This window comes from Gymnogyps californianus, chromosome 1 (assembly GCF_018139145.2).
Source record: "Gymnogyps californianus isolate 813 chromosome 1, ASM1813914v2, whole genome shotgun sequence".
Lineage (NCBI taxonomy): Eukaryota > Metazoa > Chordata > Aves > Accipitriformes > Cathartidae > Gymnogyps > Gymnogyps californianus.
The window spans coordinates 135,816,488-135,843,423 of NC_059471.1; the positions used below are offsets into that span (position 1 = coordinate 135,816,488).

General features: G+C 43.6%; 1 protein-coding gene across 1 annotated transcript in view; it reads left to right on the top strand.

The window, feature by feature from the left end:
- The first annotated feature begins 1,911 nt into the window (after window positions 1-1,911).
- Window positions 1,912-26,936, top strand: part of GALNT8 (polypeptide N-acetylgalactosaminyltransferase 8) — a 31,908-nt gene continuing 6,883 nt past the window's right edge. The window contains exons 1-6 of the mRNA XM_050897788.1: window positions 1,912-1,918; window positions 15,738-16,026; window positions 18,423-18,589; window positions 19,662-19,845; window positions 21,794-21,991; window positions 24,878-24,992. Coding sequence (XP_050753745.1) covers window positions 1,912-1,918; window positions 15,738-16,026; window positions 18,423-18,589; window positions 19,662-19,845; window positions 21,794-21,991; window positions 24,878-24,992 — 960 coding nt within the window. The remainder of the gene's footprint in view (window positions 1,919-15,737; window positions 16,027-18,422; window positions 18,590-19,661; window positions 19,846-21,793; window positions 21,992-24,877; window positions 24,993-26,936) is intronic.

The window sequence follows — 26,936 nt, forward strand, 5'->3', positions numbered from 1 at the left end:
GGAAGGAGATGGCTTCTGCAGAACAGTTAGAAAAATAGGAAAGTAATTTTTTGGGATAAGGTTTATCATGGCTGTATTTCTACTCTGTTGTTCATCTTCTATGCCACTACTTTTTCCTCTACGTGGAGGGGATAAAAAACCCCATGAGGAATCACAGAATGGGTTGGGTTGGAAGGGACCTTTAAAGATCACCTAGTCCAACCCCCCTGCAGTGGGCAGGGACATCTACCACTAGATCAGGTTGTTCAAAGCCCCATCCAACAGTGGTCTTGAACACTTCCAGGGAGGAGGCATCCACAGTTTCTCTAGGCAACCTGCTCCAGTGTCTCACCACCCTCATCGTAAAATTTTTTTTCCTTATGTCTTATCCAAACCTATCCTCTCTCAGTTTAAAACTGTTGCCTCTTGTGCTGTCACTACAGGCCCTGGTAAAAAGTGTCTCTCTGTCTTTCTTATAACCCCCCTTTATTGAAAGGCTGCAGTAAGGTCTCCCCGGAGCCTTCTCTTCTCCATGCTGAACAACCCCAACTCTCTCAGCGTTCTTCATAGGAGAGCTGTTCCAGCCCTCTGACCATTTTCGTGGCCCCCCTCTGGATGTGCTCTAACAGGCCCATGTCGTTTTTGTACCGGGGCCCCCAAAGCTGGATGCAGTACTCCAGATGCGGTCTCATGACAGTAAAGGGTCACACTTTTTATGCAGCCCAGGATACGGTAGGGCTCTTTATACGATAGAGCTTTTTATGCAGCCCAGGATGCAAAATAGGGAGGTTAAGAAAATCACGGGCACCCAAATATTTCTATTCCAGTTGAAAAGTTTTCTTTCATAAAAACAGTTAAATAAAATTTTTGAATCAGCTCTGGTGAAACCTGTATGGTTGGGAATAAGCTGGAAACCCCATTTTTCAATCTTTAGCTATGGAGACTAACTCCATTAATTTTAAGCAATTTTCAGTTTGTGTTACTTTAAAACCTGGGTGGATAAATACAGATAATTATGAAAAGCAAGATGAAAGAACCTCAATGAATGCAGAACATTTGGGGAATACATATGTCAATATTCTCAAATTTAATTACAAAATGAGTGGATCCTGGCAGTGTTCCATCTCTTTGTCTCCAGAATATCCGTATGTATTCCTTCCAACAGGAAAAAGTGATTCAGATTGATGGGGGTTAAATGCTAATGTGGATTTAGATGCAGCTGCAGAACCTTAAGGACTACAAACCAAATACAGCAATGGCAACAGTGTGCACATCCGTAGTGTGGTGATTTAAAGGGAAGGAGCCCCTGGCAGAGTTTTGTCTTAATGCGGTTTTTCCCTATGATTTGCAAGAGGAGTCAGGTGGTGCATTAAGGACACTTGTAGATATTTCTACATTGGAAAGTTTGGCAAAGACCTGGGAGGATAAAGGCAAGTGAATGAAGATTGAAGATGTTATAAATGTGCACAGGAAAGAATAAAAATAGTCAGTCAGGAAAAAACACAGCCCAGTGCATTTTTGGGAGGAAAATCCTCAGACATCAAGTGAGAGGGAGCTTCTTGGAAAGAAGTATGCTGAACAGCTCTGAAGGTTGTAGTGCATGGTGCACACAGGACTGCTTCACAGAGTAAAAGTTGGAAGCATGTCTTGGGATAGTGATGAAGGGCCTAACTCTGTTTATGGCAATGACCATTATGTCAGTTCATGATCTTTCCTCCAGAGTTACCATTCCTGAGACCTGGGGGTTCGGATCATTTCAGAACCCATAGGAATGTAAAGAGTGATTCACAATATCCCTTCTTGGCTAGTGCAGGATTTTTCCTTGGTGTGGACCATCTCTTTCTACTCCAGTTCCAACACACTGTCCTTCCTTGTACTGGAAGGCAACTGGTGTCCCTAGGAGCCTGCTCTGGGCAGGGCTTAGTTTCTACCATGGAGGGTAAGAATTCTTCAGTTTGGCAAAAATGCCACCAACTTCAGCTGGTATGGGACTTTTGCTCAGTGTTTCCTTGTGAGCTGTGGAGAGTGCTGAGTGTGCTTACCAGCAACCCCAGAAATTCTGCATCTTGGAAACCGTTTCCCCTCCATCCTTTCTTCAGTGTGTCACAGTGGTATCTGTGCTGTGACACAAGACCAGTGAAGGATCATTCTTTGATCCTGAAAGTGAGTGGAATGGTACAGCTCTTGTAGACATGCTTATCTCCTCTCTCCTATACCCACCAACTCACCCCGCTATACCCAAACCATGCAGAAAACATTCCTATTACCAAAGAAGTATTTTGTTGGTACTTTTAACCAAACGTTGAGTATTTTAAAAATAAATATTTTAAAATACACAATATTTAAATACTATTGTACTACACTTGTACTATTAAGGTATTCCTATGCATTTACAGTGCATGGTACAGTACTTGTGGTTTAACCATGACATGAACAGTACAAGGTGCTCTTTGCTCTCTTTCTAAAATTTTTTTATGTCTCTAAGACGGGCTGTGCAATAATATCAGCATAATATTTCAGCCGTGGTCTAAGCAGAGTTTACAGCCAACAGACTTACCTTGCTCTGTGTGGTAGCATGCGAACCCTGAACCGCTCTACGTTTTCTTCCTAACATTTCACACTGTAGTTAATTTGATGGCAGTTGTTCATTTATTGTTACACTGTTTACTGGATTTCACAATACAATCTGCTATGTTCTTGCTAGCTTAGTTTTTTCTTTCCCAAGATGAATCTCATTCTGTCATTTTTTTCTAGCCCTGTTTCTGTCCAGAGGTCCTTTTTTTTTCTCTTTCCTGGATTTCCATAAAATTTCAACAAAAGCATAATCTTTATGTTTTGTGAAAATACTTTTGTCTTCTCTTTGTAAGTGTTCATGAAAAAAGTAAAATTGAAATGATTTTTTTTTCAAAACAACCAACCTAATGTGATACTGGGATTCATCTTTTTATTTCTGCTTCCCCGCCCCCCCCCCCCCCCCCCCCCCCCCCCCCCCCCCCCCCCCCCCCCAAAAAAAAGGGTTCTGAAAGTCTAAAAAAAGCAGGAGTATCTTAGCACAGGTAAGCACACTTTCATTTATACATCAGCAAAAATAAATCAGATTAATTACTATTATTCCTTTCCATTTGAAAGTCAGCTTTTTAACATGTATGAATCAAACAACCTATTGGCACATCTAAGTTGTGTACTCTTGGAGCTGTCAAAAACCTAACCAAAGCAAACTATTCCCTTGCATATTTTTTCCATGATTCCTTTGTATCGTTAATGAAACATAGGGCATCTAATTTTCTGGCTTGGCCAGTGTCATTGATGAGAAGGAAGTGCAGTGTTTTGTGTACAGAGTTACCTCTGTGTTACCAGGAATGAACAGTTGAGGGATTGTTCTCGGGCCTTGGAAGTAAGTGAAAGGACAAAGCTGTTTGTAGCACACTGTATTGGGTTTGCACAGTAAGGTTTTGGTAGCGGAGCAGGGGCTACAGGGGTGGCTTCTGTGAGAAGCTGCTAGAAGCTTCCCCTATGTCCGTCCGATGGAGCCAATGCCAGCCAGCTCCAAGATGGACCTGCTGCTGGCCAAGGCCGAGACCATCAGTGATGGTGGTAGCTCCTCTGTGATAACGTACATAAGAAAAGGGAAGAGTTGCTGCACAACAGCAACTGCAGCTGGAGAGAGGAGTGAGAATATGTGAGAGAAACAACTCTGCAGACACCAAGGTCAGTGAAGAAGGAGGAGGAGGAGGTGCTCTAGGCGCCAGAGCGGAGATTCCCCTGCAGCCCCTGGTGAAGACCATGGTGAGGCAGGCTGTCCCCCTGCAGCCCATGGAGGTCCACAGTGGAGCAGATACCCACCTGCAGCCTGTGGAGGACCCCACGCCAGAGCAGGGGGATGCATGAAACAGGCTGTGACCCCATGGGAAGCCTGCACTGGAGCAGGCTGCTGGCAGGACCTGTGGACCCATGGAGAGAGGACCCCACGCTGGAGCAGATTTGGTGGCAGGGCTTGTGACCCCATGGGGGACCCAGGCTGGAGCAGTCTGTTCCTGAAGGACTGCACCCCATGGAAAGGACCCACGCTGGAGCAGTTCATGAAGAACTGTAGCCCATGGGAAGGACCCACTTTGGAGAAGTTCGTGGAGAACTGTCTCCCGTGGGTGGGACCCCACGCTGGAGCAGGGGAAGAGTGTGAGGAGTCCTCCCCCTGAGGAGGAAGGAGCAGCAGAAACAACGTGTGATGAACTGACCGCAACCCCCATTCCCCGTCCCCCTGCGCTGCTCAGGGGGAGGAGGTAGAGAAAACTGGGAGTGAAGTTGAGCTCAAGAAGAAGGGAGGGGTGGGGGGAAGGTGTTTTAAGATTTAGTTTTTATTTTCTCATTATCCTACTCTGTTTTTGATTGGTAATAAATTAAACTAATTTCCCCGAGTCGAGTCTGTTTTGCCCGTAATGGTAATTGGTGAGTGATCTCTCCCTGCCCTTACCTCAACCCATGAGCCTTTCATTATATTTTCTCTCCCCTGTCCAGCTGAGGAGGGGAGTGACAGAATGGCTTTGGTGGGCACCTCGCATCCAGCCAGGGTCAACCCAACACACACCTAGCTCCTCTCTCCCGCATGCTGACCTGAACATGCTCACTGAGCTTGAGTTATTCCTATGGGGAAACGCCTCTGGTAAGTCTTACTCTGCAAATTGTGGCAGGTATTCTATGGGAAAGTCCTAGATGGTGTGGGCAGGAGCACATGAACAATTACAGCATTGGCAATGATTGGGAAATGAATGATCCTGTTGCTTGATGAAGTTTTATTTACTGGTGTGGTTGTATCCCATGATTTTTCTCTTCCGTGGACTTACTGGTCTCAGCCAACAGCAAACTTTGACAACAGCAACATGTCGATTTTTGGCAATAGAGGGTGCATGTTACTTGCTTTAAAACTATTGAGTTTCCTTGTCTCAAGATTATCCCTGAACCTGGGTAATGCAAACTGACTCTGCTTGGAGGAGATACCCCTCAGCTTCTGGTCCCTGGTCAAAGCAGTCTGTACTATTAAATAGAGAACCCAGACCTGTCAGACAGAGCAGAAATCCAGTCCTGTAATTGGCTTGATTTGTCCAGCTGCCTGCAGCTGAGGAGCCTTTTGTCCTGGTTTCGGCTGGGACAGAGTTAACTTTCTTTTTAGTAGCTGGTACAGTGCTGTGTTTTGGGTTTAGTGTGAGAATGATGTTGATAACACTCTGATGTTTTAGTTGTTGCTAAGTAGCGCTTATCTTAAGCCAAGGACTTTTCAGTTTCCTGTGCTCTGCCAGCAAGCAGGTATGCAAGAAGCTGGGAGGGAGCATAGCCGGGGCAGCTGACCTGAACTAGCCAAAGGGGTATTCCATACCATGGAACGTCATGCCCAGTATATAAACAGGGGGGAGCTGCCCGGAAGGTGCGGATCGCGGTTCAGGAACTAACTGAGCATCGGTCAGCGGGTGGTGAGCAATTGCATTGTGCATCACTGTTTTTTTTTCCTTCCCCCCCCCCCTTCTTTTTGTTGCATTCCTTTTTATTACTATTATTATTATATTTCATTATTACTATTGTTAGTATTATATTTTACTTTAGTTATTAAACTGTTCTTATCTCAACCCACGAGTTTTACTTTTTTTTTCCTTTGCTTTCCTCCTCCTCACCCCACTGGGAGGGGGAGGGGGAAACGGCTGCGTGGTGCTGAGTTGCTGACTGGGGTTAAACCACGACAGCCTTTTTGGCGCCCAACATGGGGCACGAAGGGTTGAGATAACGACAGATCTGATCAGAGTGTGTTAAAACAAACTTGTTATAAGTATTCATTGTATTGGTTTGATAGTTACTGGTTACAATGTGGGTTCGTTTGCTCTCAAAGTTGGTGTTGTAGGTTTTTGGAGAATGCATATGCCAAATTATAGTCTGATTGTAAGCCCTCTCTATCAAGTGACCCGGAAGAAGAACGATTTTAAATGGGGCCCTGAGCAACAACAAGCCTTTGAACAGATTAAACGGGAGATAGTTCATGCAGTAGCCCTTGGGCCTTTTTTATTCTATACCATTTACGTTATGCCCAGATCCCACACTTTCCAATACATTTCCAATTAATCACCATCACCTTTCCTGTCTTTTAATATATACGTATAGATATCATTCCCGCGATCTATGGGCCATCTCTACCAAATGTCTATTAAGTTCATTCAGTCCATGACTTTGAGCTCCATCTGTCGTAACAGTCTGTCTGGGCAGGAGGGATGGTGCAAAGTCCACTCAGTCGGCAGAACAGGATTGGGCTTCGGTGTGGTGTGGCAGGCGGGTGACATTGGGCGCAGCAGGAGGATGGTGTGTGGTGTCGGATTGTTGCATGCTGAAGTCAGTCCTGGTTCCATCACTACTGCACTTCACTCGGTTTTGTCAAAGTTCATTCTTCGTTAATCTAAGTAATTCTTACTATAATACCATTAATATAGCACATAATAATTATAATAATGATGACATACAGTGGCAGGATTATATAGCAATTAATAGCATACAATTTAATCTATTGGCTGTTCTCACCTAAAATCAAATCCCCTTGAGGCACACATCGGACTTCCCCGTCCTTCTGCATCACCCACCAAGTGCACCCAGGCCCTTGAGCAAAAGCAATCCCATGAATGGGTTTGCCTTTGCCTGAGGCAGGAGTAACCCAAACTGTTTTTCCTAGCATATTTTTTATGTGCGCTACAGGGACTTTATCCCCTTCTACAGTATGTAAAAGTTCTGATTGGGCAGGGCCAGCCCGATTGGCAGATCCTCTAGTGTTGACTAACCAGGTGGCCTTTGCTAAATGTGTATCCCAATGTTTAAAGGTCCCACCACCCATTGCTCTCAATGTAGTCTTTAACAACCCATTGTATCGCTCGATTTTCCCGGAGGCTGGTGCATGATAGGGGATGTGATATACCCACTCAATGCTGTACTCTTTGGCCCAGGTGTCGATGAGTTTGTTCCGGAAATGAGTCCCGTTGTCTGACTCAATTCTTTCTGGGGTACCGTGTCGCCATAAGATTTGCTTCTTGAGGCCCAGGATAGTGTTCCGGGCGGTGGCATGAGGCACGGGATATGTTTCCAGCCAGCCAGTGGTTGCTTCCACCATTGTAAGCACATGGCGCTTGCCTTGGCGGGTTTGTGGGAGTGTGATATAGTCCATCTGCCAGGCCTCCCCATATTTGTATTTCAGCCATCATCCTCCATACCAAAGAGGCTTTAACCGCTTGGCTTGCTTAATTGCAGCGCATGTTTCACATTCATGGATAACCTGTGCGATAGTGTCCATGGTCAGGTCCACCCCTCGATCGCAAGCCCATCTGTATGTTGCATCTCTTCCCTGATGGCCTGAGGTGTCGTGGGCCCACCGAGCCATGAATAATTCACCCTTATGCTGCCAATCCAGATCTACCTGAGCTACTTCAATCCTAGCAGCCTTGTCTATCTGTTGATTGTTTTGATGTTCCTCAGTGGCCCGGCTCTTAGGTACATGAGCATCTACGTGACGTACTTTCACAACCAGATTCTCTAGCCGGGCAGCAATATCTTGCCACAATGGGGCAGCCCAGATGGGTTTACCTCTGCGTTGCCAATTACTCCGCTTCCATTGCTGCAACCACCCCCACAGAGCATTTGCCACCATCCATGAGTCAGTACAGAGATAGAGCACTGGCCATTTTTCTCGTTCAGCAACATCTAAAGCCAGCTGGATGGCTTTCACCTCTGCAAACTGACTTGATTCACCTTCTCCTTCAGCAGGTTCTGCAACTTGTTGTACAGGACTCCATACAGCCGCCTTCCACCTCCGATGCTTTCCTACAATGCGACAGGACCCATCAGTGAACAGGGCATATTGCCTCTCATTTTCTGGCAGTTTATTATACGGTGGGGCCTCTTCAGCACACGTTACCTCCTCCTCTGGTGATATTCCAAAATCTTTGCCTTCTGGCCAGTCGGTGATCACTTCCAGAATTCCTGGGCGACTGGGGTTTCCTATTCGACTTCATTGTGTGATCTGTGCAACCCACTTACTCCATGTAGCATCAGTTGCATGATGTGTAGAAGGGACCTTCCCTTTGAACATCCAGCCTAGCACTGGCAGTCGGGGTGCTAATAGGAGCTGTGTTTCAGTACCAACCACTTCTGAAGCAGCTCGAACTCCTTCATATGCTGCTAATATCTCCTTTTCAGTTGGAGTATAGTGGGCCTCAGATCCTCGATATCCCCGACTCCAAAACCCTAGAGGTCGACCTCGGGTCTCCCCAGGTGCTTTCTGCCAGAGACTCCAGGTAGGGCCATTCTCCCCGGCTGCGGTGTAGAGCACATTTTTAACATCTGGTCCTGCCCGGACCGGCCCAAGGGCTACTGCATGAACTATCTCCCGTTTAATCTGTTCAAAGGCTTGTTGTTGCTCAGGGCCCCATTTAAAATCGTTCTTCTTCCGGGTCACTTGATAGAGAGGGCTTACAATCAGACTATAATTTGGCATATGCATTCTCCAAAAACCTACAACACCAACTTTGAGAGCAAACGAACCCACATTGTAACCAGTAACTATCAAACCAATACAATGAATACTTATAACAAGTTTGTTTTAACACACTCTGATCAGATCTGTCGTTATCTCAACCCTTCGTGCCCCATGTTGGGCGCCAAAAAGGCTGTCGTGGTTTAACCCCAGTCAGCAACTCAGCACCACGCAGCCGTTTCCCCCTCCCCTCCCAGTGGGGTGAGGAGGAGGAAAGCAAAGGAAAAAAAAAGTAAAACTCGTGGGTTGAGATAAGAACAGTTTAATAACTAAAGTAAAATATAATACTAACAATAGTAATAATGAAATATAATAATAATAGTAATAAAAAGGAATGCAACAAAAAGAAGGGGGGGGGGAAGGAAAAAAAAACAGTGATGCACAATGCAATTGCTCACCACCCGCTGACCGATGCTCAGTTAGTTCCTGAACCGCGATCCGCACCTTCCGGGCAGCTCCCCCCTGTTTATATACTGGGCATGACGTTCCATGGTATGGAATACCCCTTTGGCTAGTTCAGGTCAGCTGCCCCGGCTATGCTCCCTCCCAGCTTCTTGCATACCTGCTTGCTGGCAGAGCACAGGAAACTGAAAAGTCCTTGGCTTAAGATAAGCGCTACTTAGCAACAACTAAAACATCAGAGTGTTATCAACATCATTCTCACACTAAACCCAAAACACAGCACTGTACCAGCTACTAAAAAGAAAGTTAACTCTGTCCCAGCCGAAACCAGGACACCTTTCAAGTGCGGTCAGGTGTGGCTGTCAGGAAGGTTGAGAGCAAAGGTGACTACAAGCTACTTAGAGGAGCTCTACTTGGTGGTAAGGGAGTTAGATGCATGGAGAGGAGACAGCTTGGCTCTCTAGCAATACAGTGTTGGGAGCTCTGTGAATCTACTGTGACCTTGTGTTTGCAAGTTATTCCTGGAGCTCCTGCATCCCTTTAGCCAGCAGTGCAGGTGATAAGTCAGTCTTTTTGCTATATATAAAATTTGCGATGGGTGTTACAGAATCAAGAAGATTGTCCAAGCTTCCTTGGCCTGGAGTGTTTTGTGAACAGGAGCTTCAGTGAGCAGCTGAAGGATTCTCACCTAAAGAAATCTAGTTGCTTCTGGATTTGTGTCTTGTGTTTGGTTTCTCGGGTGTCTAACAGGGCATCAACACTTCATTGCGTCCCTGTTACGGTGTTTGTGATGTCTCTCTGCCATTGAATTAACTGGTGTGTAAGGCTTAAACTTACGCTGCAGTCTTTCTGCAAGTGGGTAAATAGCACGGTCTCTTCTCTGTGAAGTTGCCTGCTGTCTTTGGCCAACAGGATTGGGACTTGTTAGGGGAAGGGCAGATAAATAGGAACACATACGCATTGTATAGATACAATTTTCTTAGGAACTCTACCTCAAACAGATATTGCTGTCACTTAAAATAAAGCTGAGGCTGCCACTGCATTTGGTGAGGTTCTGAAAGCTGAGGCCATCCTGGGCAAAGTGCAGGGTTGTGTTCCAGGAAGGTGTTAAACAGAGCAGTAACTTGGCGTAGTGACAGAACTGAGTGAAAATGAAAACAAAAGGTGTTTGCCTATTTCCAGTTTTGCTGGTGTCCTGGTTTCAGCTGGGATAGGCACTATTTAGCAACAACTAAAACATTAGCGTATCAACATTATTCTCACACTAAATCCAAACCACAGCACTGTACCAGCTACTAAGAAGAAAATTAACTCTATCCCAGCTGAAACCAGGACACCTGGCATGATCCTTACTTGTTTCTCATATGTACACTCCTATGCTTTGTAGCCTTAAGTTGGTTTTGAATAGGAAAGGGAGATGTAGATATCAGTTTGTGATAAACTCCAGGTCACCAGTTCTATTGCCAAGACTTGATTTCACTCACTCTGGTCACTCCAGTTGCTGGCACCACAGGCACACGGTCCCTCTGACCTGTGATCTACAGTGGCTGGCACTTGGACCTCCAAGCACACAAATGCACACAGAATAGAGAATCCCTCACTCCGGAATATGCTTAGAAATGGAGTTTAATAAGAAGACAGGACAGATCAGGTGCAGGGCATGGCCAGACAAGCATACTGACCAGCCACTCATTCTTCCATGTTTGTTCCTCCCCAAACCACCTTGTTCCCTTCTTTTTCCTGCCTTTAGTTCCTTTCCTAAGCATCCCATAAGTCTTGTACAATCCCCAAATGCTCTTTCTAGTATCGCATAATATGTCCCATACCCCTAGGAAGTAACCCGCCTGCGACTCGGACAGCATCTGGACTTCAGGAAACACTGTGAGGGTGACTGTTCGTTCGCCCAACTTGCCCAGAGAGGTGGTGTATTCTCCATCTTTGGAGATATTCAAAAGCCGTCTGGACATGGTCCTGGGCAACCAGCTCTAGGTGGCTCCGCTTTGGCAGGGGGATTGGACAAGATGACCTCCAGAGATGCCTTCCAACTTCAGCCTTTCTGTGATTCTGTGCAGGTGGGCTTGCCAGGTGAATAGTCACGCTGCCTAAGAGCATTTGCAATACCCAGGTCTTGGGAAGACATGTGAGGACAAAGGAATGCAAGTGAATAGCAAGGAGATCCATAGATCCATCTGTCCTGCCCTTTATTGCTTGAGAAAGGATCTCAGTCCTTTTTTTTTTATCTCCTTCTCCCCCTTTTCATTTCCATCAGGAATTAACACAGTGGAGGGATCTTGGCATACATGACTGATTTGTTTTTCAGTAGTCTTGTTTCTTCTCTTTTCATATGAATCAGGCCAAAGTTAGATGTTTACTGAGGGGAAAAAAAAAGTATTACACACTAGTGATGTGAATTTGAAGTAATGTTTACAGCAACATGTACCTGGCATAACTGTTAGGGTTTCTGTAGCAGGGGGCTGCAGGGCTGCCCTGTGGTGGAAGAGGCCATGAACTGATATACATAAGAAAGAGCGTCAGCCCTTAAGGCAGGAGACACCCAGAGGGGACTACTGAGGAGGAGACATGGGGCTGCAGATGCGCTTTTGGAAGGAGATGCTTCTGAAGGGACTGTGGCCCATGGGGGGAACATGCTGGGGCAGGGACAGCCCTGAGGGTCTGTGGCCAGCAGAGGACCCACACTGGGACAGCAATGCTGGGAAGCGTGAAGAAGCTTGGTATTTTTATGGAAAGGAAAGCTCCATACCTAGTTATTGTTGTGAGTGCTCCTTCAAATTCACATATGTGTACTAGGCATAACTGGCAAAGTTTTGGTAGTGGTGAGCTGCAGGAATGGCCTGTGTGGGAGAGGGCTGTGAAGTACCCTATTCCAGCCAGCTCAAAAACCGATGGAAAAACCATTTTAATGTATTTTCACATTTTTGTTTAATTAGATTCACAATTCCCCAATTGCTAATGACCAGGAAACATAGAATTGGCTTGCAGTTTATTCCAACTGTCTTTGGGTGTGCACATAATTTGTTGCATGACAGGCTTTCTGACATGTACCCAACAGCCCTGCACTTCCTACAGCATCACCCCAGGTGCACACTCAGTTCATGTGACTCATTACACAAGCCAGTGAGAGCTGCATGCTTTCTTTGAGACTGATGTATTTGTACAGATATATATAAGCATGCAAGTGAAAACACCTGTAAGCTGTACCTTATTGTCATCAGTTCTATGACTCGTTAGACTCTTAATTACTTCATCTGAGCAGTCTTAGATCTCAGTCAAGTAGAGGCAATTTGAAACAGTGAATTTGGAAAGAAGACTCAGTGCAGACCCAGTACCACAGACAAACTCCAACCAGCAGCAGAACGCTGAGCTTCTTTAAGCTTACAATGGCACCCTGGAAGAGACCACGTAAAGTTGCACTGTTAATCATGAATGCTGGTTTTGTGTGTTATCTTCTGCACTTACTGCAAGAGCAAAGAAAGGGAAGACCTGATTCCTTGCAAGTTAATCATCGATTTCTGAACCAAGAAAATAACATCCTTCAGAGACTGGACCATTTGGACTGGAACATTCATAACCTCTGTAAGTAAAATGCCATGCTGCGTAACTTTTTGAGGATTAGGTATCTAGATTTCCTGAAGGATAGAATAATAGATAGCAGTGGTAATGTTTGTTTGGGTTTCCCTGGACACTTTTGATTTATCTTTTTTTTTTTCTTCTTGTAATTTTGAAAAAGATTTGATAGCTTCTCTACTTACATGCAAAACAATAAAGTCTTTCACAGTCATCATGGTGGTTTTTTACATATTAGACAGCTCCTGACCCTGAACTCTTTTAGAAGTGTTAAGCAATTTTAAGGTGACTGTACCAGCATACTAATCTCAGGTGGCTATTATTCCTGTTGTTATTTTGTTTGCCATAAAAAGCTATTTTTGAGAGAAACTGGAAATGCCCCATTTCCTCAGCCTTTGCTGTGTGGGTGAGCAGCAAGGGGAACTGTGACGCACTCTTTTTCCTTTGTGTACCTTGAGCACAGACACAATGGAGTTGCTGTGGGGAAAAGACATTGATGAACTCTGCATCACCTGCTCAATTGGACTGGGTTCCCAAGCAGCATTAGCTGAAATCTGCTGGCAGGACTGTTTCTCTCTCATCCCACAACAGTGGAAGGCCAACAGCATCCCAGCAAATGTGCTTGTATATGAGCAATATTAATTTAGAAAGGACCTTTTCTTTCTCATAGTGGGGTTTGTGAATTTTGACCTTGTTTTCAGGTATCTGTTGTAGGTTGGGCTGTTGGGAAGTGGGCACAATAGAGCCATCTGAATAAGGGCTGAAGAATCCCCCTCTCTATTTCCTTTGGACCCCTTGATTTCCCACTTTTTTCATGTCATTTGAATCTCATCATGTCATGGCAGTGGTAGGAGGGCTAAAGCAGCCAGAACTCTGCTGGCTGGCATTGCTTTAACTGTCATGTTATCCTCATCTCCTCACAATAGAGCTAGATGCATGCTATGTAGAACAGAAGAAGAAACTTAGAATGTCTCGGTCATCCAAGCCTGAAACTAGCTGTTTGAAATGCCACTTGGGGCACCCTTGAACTTGGTGAGAAATTTTCCCCATACAGCTTGGTCAGGTTTGATATCCCCTATCCCAAGCACCAATATCCCATAATGTCACTGTTATTGCCGACAGTGTCTTCACTGGCACCCGTTCTCATGGACGTCAATAGTGGGGCATATTTTTCTAGGTTATTTTAGAGCCATTTGAAAGAAAGCTGAAGTCTTCACTGCAACACTTAGTCACAGTGTCACCTAATAGTTGAGGTTGGAAGGCGCCTCTGGAGATGGTCTGTTCTACTAATTCCCCTGCTTGAAGCATGATCAGCTAGAGCAGGTTGTCCAGGACATCGTCCAGTTGGGGTTTCAGTATCTCCAAGGATGGAGACTTAATAACCTATCTGGTTTACCTGTTCTGTTTTTTTGTCACTCCAGCAGTGTGACAGTTTTTATTTAAAAAAAAAAAAAAAAATTTCCTACGTTTAAATTGAATTCCCTGTATTTCAGTTTGTGCCCACTGCCTCTTGTCCTTTCACTGGACACCAGGAGGAGACTCTTCTTCCGCCTTTGTTAGTCCCTCTTATAAGATATTTATGAGAGGCATAGTTTATGAGAGGCATAAGTTCCCCCCCGCTTCCAAGCTGCCTCAGGCTCTCTCAGCTTCTCCTTGTATAACAGATGCTTCAGCCTCGTAATCATCTTAGTGGCTCTTTGTAGGATTTGCTCCAGTATGTCCATGTCTGTCTTGTACTGAGGAGCCCAGAAGCGGACACAGTACTCCAGGAGTGGCCTCACCAGCGCCGAGTAGAGGGGCAGGATCACCTCCCTCGACCTGCTGGCAATGCTCTTCCTAATGCAGCACAGGGCACAGTTGGCCGCCTTTGCCGCAAGGGCGCACTGTTGGCTCATGTTCAACTCAGTGTCCACCAGGACCCCCAGGTCCTTTTCTGCAAAGCTGCTTTTCAGCTGGTGCTGGTCCATGGGTTTGTTCCTCCCCAGCTGCAGGACTTTGCACCTTCCCATGTTGAACTTCATGAGGTTCCTGTCGGCCTATTTCTCCAGCCTCTTCAGGTCCCTCTGAATGGCAGCAGGACTCTCTGGTGTATCAGCCACTGCTCGCAGTTTCGTATCACACACAGACTCGATGAGGGTGCACTCTGCCCCATTTTCAAGGTCATTAATGACCGTATTAAAACAGTATTGGAACCAGTGTTGACCCCTGGGGTACACCACTAGTGACTAGCCTCCATCTGGACTTTGTGCAACTGATCACAGCCTTCTGATCCTGGCAGTTCAATCCCCCTTGCTATCCACTTTTCTAGTGCATACTTCCTCATCTTGTGCATGTGGATGTTGTGAGAGGCAGTGTCAGAAGCCTTACTTGAGTTTAAATAACATCCACTCCTCTCCCCTCATTCACCAAGACAGTAATTTAACTGTAGAAAGCTTTAACTCACACAAGTTCTCTGTGCCTTTTTTATAAGGCAAGGTCCAACACTGCAAACTTAACAAGATCTTCAAAGATTATGATGATTCACCCTGTTCAAAGGTTTCTGATAGAGCGGAAGTCAACACTGATAATAAGCTTTTCAAAAGACACTGAAAAGGGCACGTTTATTGTATTTACCTTCAAGAACACTATGTCCTAAACAACGTCACACAGGCTATCTGTGCCTTTTCTTTGTGGCACAATGTTGTGAACCTAACAAAACCTTGAGAGATAAAGGTTCACCCTGTTCAAGTTTTTCTGCACAGAAGTCAAAAGATTCCAGTAAGCTTATTAAAGGAGTCGGCAAAGGGCTTATTTACTGTATTTGCCTTCAAGATAAATATGGTATCAACAACCTGACTTAGATGGGAATCCCATTATGGATCATGAATACATTAATGTAACTCAAGCATAACATCATGGAAATGATTTGGGCCCAATTTAACAATTTGTGTGTTGCCTCTACTCCCAGATTTCTCCACTGATGCCAGTGCAGAGTCCCTTGCTCTGCGCTCGTGCAATTGAGAGCAGAATCTGATGCAGGGTATTGTGAAATGTGATGTTTAAAAAATGCTCTCATGTCGGAGGGAGGGTCTGATGCCACTTACATGTGAATATCAGTTTAGCTGTAACTTCATGGATCTCTTGACCTGCAGTGTTATAAGGAGAATTTGGCTCAGTTATGATGATGGAGAGTGTTCTCAATTGCTGTTATAATCAGTCCTCTTTTATTTTCAATCAGCAAAATCAGTGGAAGCATTCCGTGAAAATATAAAACAAATAGAACATGGTCTGAAGCTGCAAGATAACTCCAAGACTGAAGTACACAAAGCTGATAATGCAAAGGAGGAAAAGAAGATTGTACACCGTTTGCTGTACCCAGACTCAGTTTTGTTCAAACGTTGGGGTGCAGATTTAAGGGAAGAGGAGCAAACTGTTGCACAGAATCTGTTCTTAAGTTATGGGTATAATGTTTATCTCAGTGATCATCTACCTCTGGATCGACCTATCAGAGACACCAGATCTCCCAGGTGCAGTATAAGCCCTCTCTACATTCACAAGGAGACATGAAATTAAAGGGAAAGGGTTCTGCATTGCTTTGGACTATTTAAGCCCCAAAGGCAGGACATCTGAAGCATGCTTTCTCTTGTCCCTTACATTGTCTTAGGTAAGGCTCTTATATGCTGTGATATCCAAAGTGGTGTTTAACTCCCCCCACCCCCCACTTTGGAAAACTCCCAAAATATAATCAATGAAGAAGTAAACCCCTACATTGTAAAATTCTGTCCTTTTTAACAAAATGCTTGTTTTTCTTGCTATGTTGCAGACTGTAAGTGGGGAATACCTATACTGCTTATTAAAAGATGATTAGAAATCAAACAGGAGAGGTGGCTGAAACTAATTATTGGCCAGTGAGTCCCATGAAGGGTGAGGGAAGATTCAGCACTTAAGCTGAATCCCTGACACTCTTATCTTTAGTATTGTAGGCACAGCCATAATGGACCGATGACCGTGTGAGTTTCCTTATAGCCTTATCTTCTCTCTCTGTTTCCCTCTCAAGTTATCAAAGAGTCTGAAGATTAATTACATGGAAAATATAGTGGGGTAAATATCTAAAGGATTAAGATGTAGGTAAGCAGTCCACTTCATAAGAGGAAGCTTAAGGGATTTTTCCAGGAATTCGTTGGTTCTTGAAGCCAATAGATAATATTTTTTAAGCAGACCAGTGATACTATGGGAGCTGGCATAAGTAACCATTAAAAATCTCATTAGGAACAAGTATCTGTTAAAAAAGCAAGCACATTTTTTTCTGTATAGTATGATAAGGTATACAGTTTATTGCAAAAGATAATAGTAAGCTTTACAGGAATTAGCTGGTGTAAACATGGAAGAATATCACAGATATACTGCAAGCCTACACCTTTGTACCTATGCTTGCTTGTACTAAATCCGATGGAGCGTTTCAGAAAAGGATGTGGGGGGCAGAAAGGATTGCAAACGGGGAGTGAATTAACAATGTCGTACTTACTTAGGAAAAGGGGAGTTGCCTCACTCGCAGCCCTCTGGAAGATGTAAAGAGCAGGTTATGCAACTGGGTCCTCACCATACTGCTTGGATGGAGCTGGTTCCATCTAGGGCAGACAGTAATAAGTTGCCCTTGACTGTGGGTGTCCGTGCGGCAGCGTTGCAGAGAAGGAGAAGGTCAAGGGAGATGGGCCTTGTGCAGTGGTGAGCCTCAGGTCCTCCTGAGGCAGCCCTGAGCTGAATGATCCCCGCTCTGCTGGGAGATCGTTTTGGAGAGCTATCTGGAGCAGCCACCACAGAGGTGGCTGGAGGAAGCATGTGATGAGTCTACATGGTCCCAAAGAATGGGTGCGGTGCCTGGCGCTCTTCTGCTTGGCATCATAAAGAAATACAAATACATCATAAAGATCTATTTGCAGAGACTGCCTTTTGCAGATATTCACTCAGGCTCTTGCACTAATGGGTAATAAAGCTAATGGAGAAATTCCAACAAAAATGCATTCCATTTGTACACAGTTGCCACTGTAGAGGTCTACCTGGAGCATGAGCCTGTATCTCAGAGAGCTGCATTATGTAGCTATGCAACCCATGCAGTCTGAGTATTGCTTTCATGAGCATGTTTCTAAGGGGAGGGAATGATCAGCCTGAGAACCCAACTATGCTCTGTTATCTGCTCTAGAGAGAGTTAGTGCTTAGCACTATGAAGAAGACCCAGTCCTCACCATCTGCCCAGTGGCCAGGATGTTAATTAGCAGAGCTGACAAATATCCCAAATATATACTTAAAAATAAATATTAAAAAAATCTTTGTTTCAGTACTGGGAACAATTTATTCTGGGGTAGCATGGAGTTCCACAAGGCCTGGTTTACTCTGTAAGAAGGCTTTTTGAAGCTCTTTCAAGAATTTCTAAAGAGATCCCTCGTCCAAGCGAATCCTTCTCACATGTCAGTTTATAAGTATAGCTAGACCTACCTTGTTCTTCTTCATTTCACATACAAAGGGATTATTATCTAATTTGCTTTTGTCTGCTGTCAAGTTTGGCCATTGTCATCTCCTTCTGTAAATGCAAAAAGCCAGATTTCACTCACACGTCCACTGCCTCATAAGGTAATCACTGCTGGCTGAGTTAACTGTATTCTTTAGTCTCAATATTTTATAACCGTTTTGGATTGAGAAACAGTAATTTTTCTTTTTGTTTTAATAGAAATTTTAACTTTTCCCCAATGGTTTATATACATACATAACACAACTCGAATAATAAAACTTAGATTTGGGAATTTCTTTTTTTCCACTCTTATGCTGATTTTTTTAAGCCCAGCATCCCAATTCTGCCTTCTTGCAGCTGCCTTGTTCTCTGACTTTCTTTAGAAACTGTGCTGAAGTTGTTTGTCTTCTATTACAGCTGTAAAATGAAAACATATCCGAAAGACCTTCCAACACTCAGTGTTGTACTTATATTTATGAATGAAGCACTGTCAATCATCTTACGTGCAATTACTAGTATAATTAACCGAACACCTTCTCATTTGTTGAAAGAAATCATCCTGGTAGATGATTACAGTTCAAATGGTAAGTGACCCAGGGAAGGCAGGAGTCTTGTTAATTTATGCCACTATTGTGTTAAATGAATGTTGGTGGCCTTTTGGGTGCACACAGAGTAGACCACTCAAAATTAAGAAGTAAATTGAGTACAGAAAAACCCCCCAAACACCTTAATAGCCTGAAAAAGGCAGCTAATAAGGAATAGGATGATGCTATGCAAGTATTTGAAAAGGTTAAAAAATGAAGTGGGAGAGTATTTATCGTCACTGGCTCATCAGGCCCAGTGCCAAAGTAAGATATGCTAAGAAAACTATCTCTGTAGTTATCTGAAATAACTCCTTGAAGAGTGATGTCTTGGGTTGTGGAAAACACTCCTAGGGGAAGCAGTGGGTGCACTGTTGCTCTTAAAATTGAGCTGAACAAAGCATTGTAAAATCATCTGTAAGAAATAGTCATGCCCCTGATCTTAAGGGTGCTCTTTTTTTTTCCTTGCCTGATGAGATGGGTTTGATTTCTCATTTTTCTAAGGCTTTGTAGCTGCTAGAAAAACATGTTAGTTTGGGTGGAGCAAGAGTTTAAGTGAATTTCCAAAACGATGCTAAGAGGTCTCAACTTTCTATTCTTTTTCTCTGACACTATTTTTCAGTTTGGTGAGGGAGTTGGCATGCCTACAGCTCTTACAGGAGCATTTCACATTTTCAGGGCTTGTTTATTTTCCCTTTTCCTTTCCACATGGTAGAAGATACACACAGAAATTACTGCACTAAGACAGCTAATTGGTTGCTGTTATGGTACACGTCTAAAGTTTCTACATACTGATGTATTTGTGTACAATTTAGAAGCCATACAATAGCACTATATGTAAATGAAATTTAGGTACTTAATTGAACTCCTGGAATGGAAGCTGATTTTAAAAATAAGCTTCTTGAATTCATGAGTACCTGAATAATTCTACCTGTTCTATTGCAAAGAACAAATCAGTTTTCGGTCTGGAACTGGGAAAAGCTAGAAAGCCATTACCTACGTAAACTTTTCCATTTCTTAATATTGATTAACTTTTTTTTTTTTTAAATCATTAAAATGTGGGGGCTGGTTTTAGCTGATCTGAAAGGACCTTTGGAAACACACGTTAAAAATTACAATGCAAAGCATCCTGGGCTGCTGAAGATCATCAGACATCAGAAAAGAGAAGGCCTAACACAAGCCCGGATTTCTGGCTGGGAGGCATCAACTGCAGATGTTGTTGCAATTTTGGATGCCCATATTGAAGTGAACATGGCCTGGTAAGACTATAAAGACTCGGGGTGGGGAGAGGGAGGTGGACAAAGAGTATAACTGTGTAGCTGGGACAAGCGTCTATATGGTTCTCCTTTCTGGCCTGCTACATGTTAATTAACGGCCACAAAGTCATTTATTTCTGAGAGGAAAAGGGATACAATTGTTTGAAATAAATAGCAAAGCAGACAGGGTAATAGAGTAAGCTGTTCAGTGAAGAGGAAGAGAGAAATACCTACCTTCTCTGTATATTTATTACATTTCTAGGAAAAAAGACTTCATACAGTGAAATAACATCAGAATGATGCAGGTTTTTCAGCTCCACTGCCAGCAGCTTTGGCCCTTGGTATTAGACAGCCATAATACCCAATGACTTTAGATTGGTTTGATTCTTATTCCAACTTTGGCTAATGTTTATTTGCTGTTGCCTGTTAGTTTAATATTGCATCATAGTTCTGTAGGACTTTTTTTGCAAAGAGAGACAAACCAAGTGGCTGATGATGGATATTTACATTCTGTTAGGTAGTGATGTCTGTGGTACTGTTTTGTGTGAAATCTCTTTACATTCTCTCCCTTCTGGGTTGTTGAATTCACTGGCTGACTATTGTCCATGTTGTCTCACTTTCTGGGAGCAAGGTTCTTCTCCCAGCCCTTCTCAGTCCAAACTGGCTCTGTGTGGTCCAGATCTCTCTTTCTCTCTCGATAACACAGTAACTGACACTCCCTAGCTGTTACAGTCTTAAAGGTAATGCTGAAGTCCTTTAGTCATGGCTTTCAGGAGTCAATGGGATAGGTTGGGCTGTCAAGAGTATGTAGGGAGAGATAAAGTCAGTTCTTTCAGGCCTAACAACGACTGGGGTCCAGCAAAAGGATTCCCTCTGTCAGAGTCCAATACTCTCTGACCAGGTTCTTTTTGATATTCCACATGAGGAGGGTTTAGTATTTTAATACTAAATTTACTTATTTGAAGATACATGGCATTTTGGTTTAGAAAAGTGATAACAGCAATATACTGAAATCACAACACAAGCACAATATAGCAATTGCAATATACAGTTGAATCACAATACAAATGGGATTCACAGTACTGCTCTCTATATGCTCACCGTCAAGATGCTGGACTAGGGATCTAGTTATTGGGAAGGAATACATGGGTTGAAGCCAATTCAAGCGCGTTGCTCTCTTCAAAGTTCATTTTTCTGGGTGTTCAATTTTTATGCTTTATGTTGGGCTGAGCCACATATACACTTCCCCCATGTTGGTCTGACTGGCTCAGGAAGATAATACTTTCTATTGATTATTTTAGGAAGGCCATGTACATGACCAGTTGACCCACTCAGCGGATACTGCCATTTATCTGCAACAAAGGCCGCTCTCTGGTCCCCTTGGTGTTGGGATAAGTTCAGCTTCCTTTATGATAGCTGTGGTCACTCCCTACGTTCGTCTCTGAGCTTTATGAGCACATCATCCTTGCCTATCTTCTCTGAGCCTTCTTCCATCGTAGGGGTTCATTGATCGGCCACACCCTTTCCCTCATACAGCAGCCGTGCCATCAAGGCACAGGGGGAAGACAGTGAATGACAAACCTCAGGGCTTACAGCACTCCTCAGTGTCTCCTTCCTTTGCTTTTCCCTTCTTGTCTCTTCATGCAGATAGTGAAGACACTCTGGAGCCTGTAGGAAGCAGACCCAGGTAGCAATAAACACAGCAGGTTAAGCGTGGAACTTATGGTTAGTTTGATTAGTGACAGTCAAAATGCAGAAGCAGCCTAATGGAAGGGAGAATTGAGCCATGGCATTAGCAATTTGGGTTACTAGCACTCCAAGACTGGCATATAACTTCTTGTAGAAGCCAAGAAAGTAGCTAACCCAGTTTTAGAAACAGGTGGTAAAGTTTAGTACTGTTCATTAGATTTCCACTTTTTCGAGCTGAATAGACTGTTTTTAATTTTGGTAGGGCTGAACCTATTTTGTCTCGACTAAAAGAAGATCGCACTGTGATAATATCACCGGTATTTGACAATATTAATTTTGATGACTTTGAGCTTCTTCAGTATTCAGTGGCTGCAGATGGATTTGACTGGGCACTCTGGTGCCTTTATGAACCTTTACCAGCTGAATGGTATGCTCTGAAAGATGAAACAGCTCCAGTCCGGTAAGTATGAATAGCATTCGACAGTGAGCCAAGATACATGATATCCAGTGTAGAGCTAGCAGAGGGAAGAAGATGTTTCACAGGTGGTGGGATAGATACCTACGAAGCACGTTGTATCTAGATAGTTGGTTTGGAAATGTGGGTTCTTTCACAGCCCTGATCATCTCAGTACACCAGTTGCAGGGTTGTATTACAGAATCTGCCCTGTGCTGATCCTGCTGTCAGATTTTCAGGCAATCCCCGAGTCATTGATTTTTGTGTCTTATGTTCCTTAGCTAGAAGTGTGGTAGCAATATTTATTGACTGTACAAGATGAACTGCGGCCCTTCTCCATGCTTGCCCAACAGTATGGAGTGAATCTCACAACTTTGCTGGACAATTGTATGTCTGAGCTGTGAGGACTCACATGGATTCACGTTGTGCAGTTCTTTCTTTGGAGATGTTGGAGTGACATGGGCAGCCTTTTTCAACCTTTATCATTTGTGTATCACACAAAAGCAAGAAAAAGATATGAACAAAATACACCCAGCTGTTATACCTAAAGTGACCCCCTACTGCTAGCCTTAGGATCCAATATATTTGCTTCTGTTCCTGATATCTTCCTTAACTGCTCAGATTAGTTTATGTATTCAACACAAGGTGGTTGCTGGCACTACGATACCAGCAGCCATCTCATGCTGAATATATAAACCCATTTGTTTCCTTGTTCTACAAGGAAGTCAGATGTTGTTGACTGTCCCTGAACTATTAACAGCCATCCATCAAACAATATTAAAAAAACTAACAAAAGATATATAGCCATCAGATTTTTCTAGTCCTTTATTGTTTTATTGCGTTTATGTGGCAAAGTTTTGGTGGTGGGGGAGACTGCAGGGGTGGCTTCTGTGAGAAAAGGCGAGAGGCTCCCCCCATGTTGGACACAGCTTGTTCCAGCTGGCTCCAAAACAGACATGAAGCTGGCCAAAGCTGAGCCAATCAGCAACACTGGTGGTGCCTCTGCAATAATGTATTTAAAATAGGGTAAAAAATGCTTTGCAGTGGCTATGAGTGAGAGGAATGAGCAAGAAATAAGAGAGAAACAGCCCTGCAGACACTGAAGTTAGTGAAGAAGGAAGTGGAGGAGGTGCTCCAGGTGCCGGAGCAGAGATTCCCCTGCAGCCCATGGAGAAGACCATGATGAAGCAGGTTGCCCCCCTGCAGCGTGCAGAGGATCACGCCAGCCAGATATCCCCATGGAAGCCTGTGGAGGACCATGCCGGCCAGATATCCACATGGCAGCCTGTGGAGGACCACACACCAGAGCAAGTGGATATGCCCTGAAGGAGGATGCAACCTGTGGAGAGCCCACGCTGGAGCAGGCTTCTGGCAGGAGCTGCAGCCTGTGGAGAAATGCTCAGGCAGGAGCAGGTTTTCTGGCAAGAACTGCAGCCTGTGTGGGACCCACGCTGGAGCAGTCTTCTCCTGAGTAACTGTACTCTGTGGAAAAGGACCCATTCTGGAGCAGTTCTTGAAGAACTGCAGCCCATGGGAAGGACCCATGTTGGAGCAGCTCATGAAGGACTGTATCCCATGGGAGGACATCACGCTGGAGCAGGGGAAAAGTGTGAGGAGGAAAGAGTGGCAGAGATGAAGTGTTATGAACTGACTAGAACCCCCATTTTCTATTCCCATGCCCTGCTCAGGGCAGGGGGAGGAGGTAGAAGAGTCAGGAGTGAAGCTGAGCCTGGAAAGAAGGGGGGTGGAGGGAAGGTGGTTTAGTTTTGGTTTTGTGTCTCTCACTATCCTCCTTTTTTTTTTTAATTGGCAATAAAATAAATGAGTATTCCCCAAATTGAGTCTACTTTGCTGCTGATGGTAACTGGTGAACGACTTCCCTATCCTTGTCTGAACCCACGAGCTTTTTCATCTTATTATCTTCCCCTGTCTTGCTGAGAAGGGCGAATGAGAGAGCGGCTTCATGGGTACCTGTTGGCAGCCAGCCAAGGTTAACCCACCATACTTATTTATGTAAAGGGCTTTAAAATTTACTGTGTAGATCCTGAGGAAGAAAGGCACCGTGAAAACATTTGAAAATAATGTACTGTGTTTGTCAGATGAGATGGCAGATTTCTTCATTTGTGTACTACTACACCTGGTAGCCCAGCATTGAAGATAAGGCTGCACCGATACCTAGATAAAGAACTATAGGTGAAAATGGCACCTGTATGTGTTAAAAACATTATAGAGCGAGCATTAATCGTTCGGGCTGGAGAATGGAATGGAAGCAAGCCAAACGTAGGTTAAAGAATGTTTCATTGGGGGGTGTCCACAATTCTTAGACCAGAGAAAATAGAAGTGGGTTTGGTTGTAGAGAATGGGCATATCAAAAGAGTACCAAATCCCCTTTCAGTCCCCTTTCCCCCATCTCTAGGATGGATTCATCTACAGTTGATTTGGTCCTGCCAGACAATCGTCTCATCTCTCTTTCAAAACCTCAATTGACAGTGATTTCACAATCCCCCTTGGCAACGGGCTTTAGTGTTTAAGTTTCCTTAATGTTAGGTAAAATTTCATAATGTCCAGCCTAATTCCTCCTTGCTACAGTTTAATCTGATTTCTTTCTTCTTGTTTTAAATATGTGAAAATTGTTGTTACATCTCCTCTCAAAATAGATCTAATTATTTTAAAAACACTAGATCATGCTTTTTAGACTATTGATCAAGTTTATTTGCTGTCTTCTGGATTCCTTAATGTTGATCCACATGTTGTTCTGAATTAAATCTGTTACTCTCTCTTGGATACAACTGGAATCCTTCTGGAAGTTCAAGATGTGATTGATGGCTAATTGACTTTACTTTATTTCCATCATTGTTGCTTCTTTTTAATTTTACTTGTTTGGTTCTCCAGGAGCCCATCTGTAATGGGGATTCTTGCTGCAGATAGGAAATTTCTGGGTGAGATTGGTGTACTGGACAGTGGAATGCACATATACGGAGGAGAAAATGTGGAACTTGGCCTGAGGGTAAGCCCATTTTTTCATCTTTTTCTGAAAGACAGTGAAAACTAGTATGTGATTTTTTTGAAAGCACTCAGGCTGCTGGTTATTGTCCAAAGCATGGGTTAATATTTCAGAACAATTCTGTTTTATTTTGGGTACCAAAGGGAAGCGATAGATTTCCAAAAGTGTTTAAGGGTCATCAGCAGGCCTTTGTTGATACTTCTTAAGAATTTTGACTCCTGACACAAAAACCTAGTTCAGTAAGGAAATACTGAATCTTGCAAGATGTGGTTCTCTGCAGAAATTTAAGATATATGTCTCTTGGCTCAGCAGAAGAATAAGATCAAGTTAAACGAAGTTATGTATTAGGAAAAAAAAAAAACCAAAACAAAACCAGAAAGAGGTCTGTCTGTCCTAGAAAGTAATGTGTTCTTCAACTTTGGATGTCTTCAAATCAAGAATGGAGGCCTTTTTTTTTTTCCAAAATAGTTTTATCTGGAGTGTCTTTAGTTATTAGGGAACATGAGAGCACTAAAAATTCTATTGATGAGTATTTTTTAAAAGTAATGGCAGTTGGAGATATTCTAGAAGACCAGAGAAGAAAAAAAATGAACATAGCACTTATCTCTCTAAAAGAGAGAAAGGATGGTAGGACGTGAGAATTATAAACCTATTAGCAAGACTAAAATGTCTAGGAAAAAAGGGTCTGATTATTCTCTTTCTCTGTAAATATGAAAACTGGAGGGCTTTGAAAGAAGTCAGTAACGAGTTTCAAAACGAACATGAGGAGGAGGTACTTCATTCTTCCAGTAGCAGACCAGACCAACAGACCAGGAGCAGAGCTCCTTCCAAAGGGTATTGTGGGTCTTAAAAACTTGCAGTCATTTGTGGGGAGACTGAACAGTTATGGAAGAAAAACCTACTCAGAGTTAGTAAAAAAAAGTGAATCACAGGAGTATGCAGAAAGTCCCCTGACCTGAAAATAATTGGGGGCTGTGAGAGATAACATATGTACTTGTCTTGTTCTTAACCTTCCCCAGGAATAAGTTTGCAGTCACTGTGGGATACAGAATACTAGGCTAGATAGACCGTTGGTCCAGTGTGGGCATTTTCTCCTGTTCTTACAGCTTATTCTTTTTTGTTCTGGTATCTATTAGTAAGCACATAAAAGATAATACAAACGATATACATTTGTGTGAACAAATCATGTCAAACAAGTCTAGTTTTTTTTTCTATAATAGGGTAGCATGCTTTGTGCAAAGAAAAGAAACAGCAGTAATTAGGAGAAACATGAGGAATGTTTCGCAGAGGTGTAGGCTGGGGAACATCCAGCTAGAAAAGAATTGGGAGTAACAGACTTTGTATGAGTCAACATGACCATGGAGCTGGATGGGAAATAATGGCATTGATGATCCTTCTCTTCTACTGCTAATTTCTCTTCTGGAGTTGTGTTTTGAGTTCTGGGACCATACATCAAGAAATATGTGGAGCAATTGAATAATCTGAAGGAAAGGAAAGAGAACGAATAGAGTTCCTGAAATATGTGACATTATAGCAGAAATAGGCCTAGATGAGTTGTTTTTTATTTCATAGAATTGTTTGGTTTGGAAGGGACCTTAAAAATCACCTAGTTCCAACCCCCCTGCCATGGGCAGGGACACCTTCCACTAGGCCAGGTTGCTCAAAGCCCCATCCAACCTGGCCTTGAACACTTCCAGGGTTGGGGCATCCACAACTTCTCTGGGCAACGTGTTCCAGTGCCTCACTGCCCTCATAGTGAAGAATTTCTTCCTTATATCTAATCTGTATCTACCCTCTTTCAGTTTAAAGCCATTACCCCTTGTCCTATCACTACCTGCCCTTGTAAAAAGTCCCTCTCCAGCTTTCTTGTAGGCCCCCTCTGGGTACTGGAAAGCTGCTGTAAGGTCTCCCCAGAGCCTTCTCTTCTCCAGGCTGAACAACCCCAAC